This window comes from Oncorhynchus gorbuscha, unplaced genomic scaffold (genome assembly GCF_021184085.1).
Source record: "Oncorhynchus gorbuscha isolate QuinsamMale2020 ecotype Even-year unplaced genomic scaffold, OgorEven_v1.0 Un_scaffold_1331, whole genome shotgun sequence".
NCBI lineage: Eukaryota > Metazoa > Chordata > Actinopteri > Salmoniformes > Salmonidae > Oncorhynchus > Oncorhynchus gorbuscha.
In genome coordinates, this window is record NW_025746139.1 from 22,501 (window position 1) to 30,428 (window position 7,928).

A 7,928-nucleotide genomic window follows, 5' to 3' on the forward strand; every position below is an offset into this window, starting at 1 on the left:
GCAATGAGAAAAGCTCAGTCCGATGATGCTGTGACACACCGCCTCAGACCATGACGGACCCTCCACCTCCAAATCAATCCCGCTCCAGAGTACAGGCCTCGGTGTAACGCTCATTCCTTCAACGATAAATGTGAATCCGACCATCACCCCTGGTGAGACAAGTCCTGCCTGGTCCAGCAACGGTGGGTTTGTGCCCATAGGCGACGTTGTTGCCGGTGATGTCTGGTGAAGACCTGCCTTTACAACAGGCCTATAAGCCCTCAGTCCAGCCTCTCTCTGCCTATTGTGGACAGTCTGAGCACTGATGAAGGGATTGTATTTTCCTGGTGTAACCCGGGCAGTTGTTGTTGCCATCATGTACCTGTCCCGCAGGTGTGATGTTCGGATGTACCAATCCTGTGCAGGTGTTGTTACACGTGGTCTGCCACTGCGAGGAGGATCCGCTGTCCGTCCTGTCTCCCTGTAGTGCTTAGGTGTCTCACAGTACGGACATTGCAGCTTATTGCCCTGGCCACATCTGCAGTCCTCATGCCTCCTTGCAGCATGCCTAAGGCATGTTCACGCAGATGAGCAGGGACTCTGGGCATCTATCTTTTGGTGTTTTTCAGAGTCAGTAGAAAGGCCTCTTTAGTGTCCTAAGTTATCATAACTGTGACCTTAAGTGCCTACCATCTGTAAGCAGTTAGTGTATTAACGACCGTTCCACAGGTGCATGTTCATTAATTGTTTATGGTTCATTGAACAAGCATGGGAAACAGTGTTTAAACCCTTTACAATGAAGATCTGTGAAGTTATTTGGATTTTTACGAATTATCTTTGAAGACAGGGTTCTGAAAATGTATGTTTCTTTTTTTGCTGAGTCTACATGTGTAAGTAATATAAGTAATATGTGGTTTTCATGACTGTGGGCCTGAAACACATCACGTGTCAGTAATGATGGTGGGATGACTGGGATGTCAATGTTTGATGGTTTATCAGTGTGGAGTGTGTGGGGGGGGATACTTTACATACTATGCTAGATGTAGTGCAGTACACACAAAGAGAACAGTAGTGAGAGGTCTCACCTTAACCCGACATCATCTGTCCATCCATCTCTCTCTCACTCTCTCCATCTGTCACCCTCTCTTCATTGTTTTTATTTTCTCTCTCTTTATTTCTCTATCTCTCTCTCTCTTCACTTCTCTCTCTCTCCCTTTCTCCCATCCCTCCCTCTTTTTCATTATACTGATGGGCTCAGACCAGCTGACAGGGAGATTCCTCAGAGTCGGTCTAATGATCCAGATATAACCCATACTGCCATATTACCATACCAACCTGTCACTACCACCTCCATGACTGTCAGCCAATCAGCCACTCAACTTTTTGACACAGTCCACCTAGAGAGCAGGCTGTCAATTACTTACATCACTGTGGGAGTTACAACTTTAGTCCGTTATAACTTTAGTCAGTTACTACTTTAGTCAGTTACTACTTTAGTCCGTTACAACTTTAGTCTGTTACAACTTTAGTCTGTTACAACTTTAGTCAGTTACAACTTTAGTCAGTTACAACTTTAGTCTGTTACAACTTTAGTCAGTCACTGGATACAGGGCAACACATTTGAACTGTATGAGTCTTTATGACAGCTTATAGCAAAGTGTTATTGTGCACTGTATATGCATTATTTGTCACTTTAAATGCGCTTAAATTTAATCATAATATTTTTACCAAAAAGAAAATGTTTCTCACACTTTTCACATACGAAATCGGGTGTATTGAATAACATAGTGTGCTCTGTTGGAATTCTGTGTGTTTATATCGCAGATCCGATTGGCTGAGGTGGAGCAGGCGTCTCTGATGTCAGAGCAGTTGTCTGACAAGTCATCATCACTGGCCCTTCCTGATGATCTTAGTCTGGACGACCACAGTGACTACCAGCTCCTGGTCAGGGACGGCAAGGTGGGGCGTGCACACGCACAGACTTACTCTCATTGACACAAAACATGTGCACACACTGAGAAACTATATACTTTTTGTTTTTGCATAATTCAACTGCTTACACACATGAACACATTCTATCACACACTGCATCCCACTGCATTAACTGCTTGATTAGCGAATCAATGCTCCCGTGTGTGTTTCACCATGTGCCGTAGGCAGGCTAGGGCGACGGGTCTGTGTTTGTTGGTGTCTGTGTGCCTGTGTGTGTGCGCGTATGTGTGTGTGTGCGTGCATGTAAGCAAGACCGTGATGTGTGTGTGTGCATGCGTGCGTGTGCGTTCGTGTGTGTGTGAGCATGATTGTGATGTGTGTGTGTGTGTGTGTGTGTGTGTGTGTGTGTGTGTGTGTGTGTGTGTGTGTGTGTGTGTGTGTGTGTGTGTGTGTGTGTGTGTGTGTGTGTGTGTGTGTGTGTGTGTGTGTGTGTGTGTGTGTGTGTGTGTGTGTGTGTGTGTGTGTGTGTGTGTGTGTGTGTGTGTGTGTGATCATCCCGTCTCCTCTAAGCTGTTTCATCTGGTTTACCTTATTGCTTTTCTCTATTGAAACTAATTTGATATCCAATCTAAAACGAGGCACTGTGGAGCTTGCAATTACTTTAGTTTGGAAGAATATATTACTAATCAACAGATGTATTGACTGAAGAGATGAAGTATCAAATAGTAGGACATTTTAAAATGTATAAAATTCTCTAAATTGGAAAAATATCCCATGGTGGTTTTTATTAAAATTATATTTCATTGGTATCAATATTTCATTTGGTAATTTCTTTTCACAATTAACACTATTTCCTTTTAGACATTTGCTTTACCACAGACAACGCTTTTGTTGTTGTTATTGTTGTTGTTGTTGCTGATGTTGGCTAGTTAGCTAGTGTGCCCGGCTAACCCTTAATGAATGGTGCTATCAGCTAACAAAATGGTAGTCTTTCCAAATATTAACAACAAGAACAAGCATTCAAGTACAACCACCTTTGGCTCTAAGTTATGCCTATTTCAATGCTAATATGCTAGTGTGGTAGTTGAACTCTTTTAACATGCTACACCAGGGGTAGCCTCATTTGGTTAATACACTTCAAATGCTAATAGATGTTAGCTGCCCGGAGATAGAATGTTACATGGTCATTCACTCGAGATAGGGCTAGCCCTTATAGCCATAGCAACAGATGCTTATTGATTTCTAATAATGCTAGCAGTAGTACCTGGAACTTTACAGATGATATGTGAGTGTTAATTGAAGTCATCCTGATATACTCCCCCTCCCCCCATCTCTTTCTCTCTATAGGAGGAGAGAGGGAGCAGTGACTCCCACAGTTCTGAGGAATTGAGGGGGATTCAGGCTGGGTGTGGAGGGCGTTGGGGGCACGGAGGTTCTCGACCCCACAGCAGAGGTCCTGAAGATGGGGTAGGATTCCTGCTAGAGGTGGGTGCCCAGCCCCAGTTCCAGAGCCAGTCTCTCCAGTTCCTCCACCACAACAGAGGTAACCTTGTTCTCCTTTTTCTTCCCATCTCATTAGAACTTGTGAAATCTGATGGATATGTGTGCATACATTACCAGTTGACATTTTCATCTTGTGGTTTATGCTCTTGGTATTTATTTAACTGACTGTGTTTAGTGATGATCACATGACTTTGCAATGACATTGAAATGATCATTTCATTCAGAAGGTTTTCCTTCCCATCTCTCATGCTCAGATGTGTGAGAGAGAAAATTACGTTTTTCTCCGTATTCACACAGTTGATTACACCGACATCCCAATGTTAATTAACTAAAAGACAGATGGGCAGGCATACACAAAGACATTGATTAACGACATTCAATGACATGCCTATCCTTCCTCTCACCATAACATTAGCGTTATACAGCTGGATGGATGACTGGATGGATGGATAAATGGATAGATAACCCATGCTCATTCTACATGCAACATTTATATCTTTCTATAGATAATAACTGTATGTCAACAGATGGTGATGGCCATCACAGTGACCAGGTTGGCAGTGTCGGATGTAGAGGTTCCTCCTCTCCGCTCTTCCATCTCCCTGTGGAGTTCTTTCACCCCGCCACAGCCACAGCGGTCCCCCACCCATCCACAGGACGGGGGTAGACCCAGGGGAGAGAGCATCCAGGCTGCCATCCCCAGCCTCCTGGTCCTCTTTGCGCTCCCCAGGGGCCAATAGCAGTGTCCTAGACTCCCCAGGGGCCACCAGCAGAGTCCTAGACTCACAAGGGGCCAAAAGCAGGGTCCTAGACTCCTCAGGGGCCAACAGTAGGGTCCTAGTTTCCCAGGTAAGAGGTTATGGGGTCATATTGGTAGAGGGAGTATTCATGTAGTGAAATGTACACTGGGTGTACAAAATATGAAGAACACCTTCCTCATATTGAGTTGCACCCCAGGTGTGTCAGGTTGGCTGTATGTCCTTTGGGTGGTGGACCATTCTTGATACACACAAATCAAATAAAAATTGTATTGGTCACATACACATGGTTAGCAGATGTTATTGGTCACATACACATGGTTAGCAGATGTTATTGGTCACATACACATGGTTAGCAGATCAACTAGAAATGCCTTGGAGATGGACCGTATATTCAGGTGTGTGCTATCATGTAGTGTCGTATATGGACTTCAGTGTAACAGCCATGGGTGTTATAATGGTAGAATAAGTCATGGATTGACTTTATGGGGTGAAATACCCATCAGATTCAGTTGTTTTCCACTCATTGGTAAGGGCTACACTCCACTAGAGTTAAGGTCAATGGGGATGATTGCTATAAGAGATGACATATACAATATACTGTAGCTGCTTTTATATTCTAAGAGGGGGAAGTATCCAGCTGATGCACAGCAGCCATTTTGTTCCAGAAAGCTCACTGTGGTTGAGACAGTTATTAAGGAAGAAAACAAAATAAATGGGCATATCTGTAAGGAGTGAGTGCATCAAAGTTGAATTATACATCTTCCTATTCAGACCTTTATATCTTCCTATTTAGACCTTTATATCTTCCTATTTAGACCTTTATATCTTCCTATTCAGACCTTTATATCTCAGACCTTTATATCTTCCTATTCAGACCTTTATATCTCAGACCTTTATATCTTCCTATTCAGACCTTAATATCTTCCTATTCAGACCTTTATATCTTCTTATTCAGACCTTTATATCTTCCTATTTAGACCTTTATATCTTCCTATTCAGACCTTTATATCTCAGACCTTTATATCTTCCTATTTAGACCTTTATATCTTCCTATTCAGACCTTTATATCTTCCCATTTAGACTTTAGTGCACAGTGTTTTTCATGTAAATGGTATTCTATGGTGCTAAGTGTGCATTTTCTGTTCATGGCACACAGAAAACAAGCAATATTCTTCTTCCGCTTCAGAGGTAACCATGGCAACAGCATGTAACTGACCTTTTCAGTATCAATTTGTTTTGTTTATGTCATTTCCAGAGTGCTTTGTTAGATTCTATTCCAGTACATTTCTGCAGCACTACACTAATTAGCGAGGTCATCCCTTCTCTACTTGACTCTCTGTTTTCTTGGTTCTTGTGCTTAAATACTTCATCCCGCTCTCATTCACTTTTTTCTCTCTCTTTCTTTCTCACTGTCTCTCTCTCTGTTTCTTTCACCTCTCTCTCTCTCTCTCTCTCTCTCTCTCTCTCTCTCTCTCTGCTTACTGCACTCTCTTCTTTCCCCCCTTGCTATCCCTCCACCCCGCCACCCCCTCTATCCTTCCTCAGCACCCGTCCCACAGTGACTCGTCCCTGGCCACAGGCAGCTCCGAGGGAAGCCTCCAGACCACCCTGGAGGAAGGTCTCAGCTTTAGCGTCTCCCCCCCTCGAGGAGACCTGGGACTCTCCCTGGCCCTGCCTCTCCTCTGCCCTCTCCCCCTCCCTCACCTCGACGAAACACGACAAACCCCCAGATCGCTGGGTCACCCCTCAATGAGAGGCCGCAGTACAGCATTCAACCTCCAAGCCACTAGAGGGCACCAGAGGAGCCAGAGCAGCTGTGGCAGCAGCACCAGTCCAGGCTGCCCAAGGCAAGACTCTATGGACCCTTCAGATGACGATTGTGGGATAGGGATGGGAGGCGAAGGATCCAGTCAGGCTTTTAACAGCGAACGTTTATCAGAGACACTTAGTAGTTTGTCTCTGACATCACTGCTGTCACCTAGCTGCCTGGCACCCCCTCTGGTGAAAAAATGTAATAGCACTGGGAGTTTGGACCAGGCAAATCTTTCTGTTAGGAGTAAAGATGGACAACAGTACTATGAGATAGATGCTCATGGGTACCTCACCAACCCTTGGACTGAGAAGAGGGGTGGACAGGAAGGGGAGATGGGGTTTGGAGTTAAAGGTACGAGCCAGATGATGGATGCCGGCTCAAGGAAAAACAGATGAAACTTTTTCTATCGGTTGGAACTTTTTTTTCTTCTCCAGAGGTGTTTGATTGATATCTGTTCAATGAACTCGTCTCCTCCCTCTTTCTCTCTCTCTTTTTCATCAGTGAGATGGCCATGTTCTCTTCTTTCCATGACGATTGGGTGAAAATTGAAGCTAAGGAATACATTTTGTGGAGGATTACAATGACTTCTGGGTAATGGAGTTTAATTAAGGCATCTCATTTTCTGAGACATGTGGATATTCTTAGAGGTGACTACAGCAATGACAGGACCCTTGAAAAACATGCTAATTCTTGCCTTGCATGGAGCATAGTCGCCCTCATCCATACACCCAAAGAAAAGCAAAAACAAGTACCAGAATGTGAATTTCGTTTGAGCATTGTCGGAACAATGATGAAACTCCAAACATTGATGAAACTCCAAAAGAAAACAATTGCCTAACAGGGCTAGCTTAGCTTAGCGGCTAATGCTAACGCTCCTGTGATTGACAACAGGGCTAGCATAGCCCAGTGGCTAATGGTAGTCTAATGGTTTTGTCCTCTTGAAAAAAGACAATGTTCATTATTAAGATAAGCAGATTGTAGAGTCCTTTCGATGAGACTTTGTACAGAGTTGTTTTTTTAAATTCACATCTATAAGGTAGCATTGATTACCAACTTTTTCTTTTAGCTTAACATTTGATAGGTGAAAGAAAATCAAGGTTGCATATTTGATGGGTTTTCTAGTTATAAAACATATTGGGATCTGTATGAATGCAGATGTGTCCCTCTGTGTGTGTTAGGGTGAGATATAAAGGCTAATCTAGAAATACTAGAATTAGCAAAAGGGCACCTTTTGAATGGAAAAAGAATCAATATGTGAGAGCTATAGTGAAGAGACATGGGGAGTGAATGAGAACATATGCCGTACCATAGAGGAATAGGCCATGTTCTCATGAATCACCCATGAACCAAGGGCTTCAGAGAAGATGCTCTCCTCTCCCTACTGGATAGATGCACCATATCCAATGAGAGATCGAGATCGGATGCCATCTTGGTTGGTGAAACACAAAGTAAAACAAAGTCCCGGTCAGGTTCACAAAATGGAGTTCTTGTCTCTTGTCCCCCCCCCTGTTGACATTTGTGCAGCGTTGTGTACCGACGTTTTGAAGGAAAATTGTATACCTCAGGTGGATTACAGAAAACACTGCAGTGGATCTATAAAATATTTTTTCCAACGCTCACACTCAGATGGTCACATAAATACACAAGCGCACCCACACCACAACCACAAAGATGTCAAAGATGTCCGCAGTATGTTTTGGTTTTCTTGAAGACAGGAAGAGATCAGAGAGGAAGAAATCTCTCACTCGATCGCACGTCATCCAACTTATCCTCCTTTCATTCTTTCTCATTATCCGTTAGAATTAAAGGGGCACTCCACTGTTTTCTAAGCTCATATTCAATATCTCCATGTGGACACCGGCATGTTGCAGGAAGGACAGTAAGAATATCAGGTCAAATAAGTAGCGAAGTGCCACTTTAAAATACCCAGTTGGAAAAGG

The 7,928-nt window shown here is 43.5% G+C and overlaps 2 protein-coding genes across 2 annotated transcripts in view; both read left to right on the plus strand.

The window, feature by feature from the left end:
- Positions 1-3,371, plus strand: part of LOC124022304 (voltage-dependent T-type calcium channel subunit alpha-1I-like) — a 22,674-nt gene extending 19,303 nt beyond the window's left edge. Inside the window, exons 3-5 of the mRNA XM_046337226.1 lie at positions 1,804-1,938; positions 3,259-3,326; positions 3,365-3,371. Of these exons, the coding sequence (XP_046193182.1) occupies positions 1,804-1,938; positions 3,259-3,326; positions 3,365-3,371 (210 nt within the window). The remainder of the gene's footprint in view (positions 1-1,803; positions 1,939-3,258; positions 3,327-3,364) is intronic.
- Positions 3,372-4,126: 755 nt separating this feature from the next.
- LOC124022305 (voltage-dependent T-type calcium channel subunit alpha-1I-like) lies at positions 4,127-7,679 on the plus strand. The gene is made up of 2 exons (XM_046337227.1): positions 4,127-4,263; positions 5,721-7,679. The coding sequence occupies exon 2, from the start codon at positions 5,925-5,927 to the stop codon at positions 6,381-6,383; it is 459 nt and encodes a 152-aa protein (XP_046193183.1). The 5' UTR covers positions 4,127-4,263; positions 5,721-5,924; the 3' UTR covers positions 6,384-7,679.
- Positions 7,680-7,928: the final 249 nt, after the last annotated feature.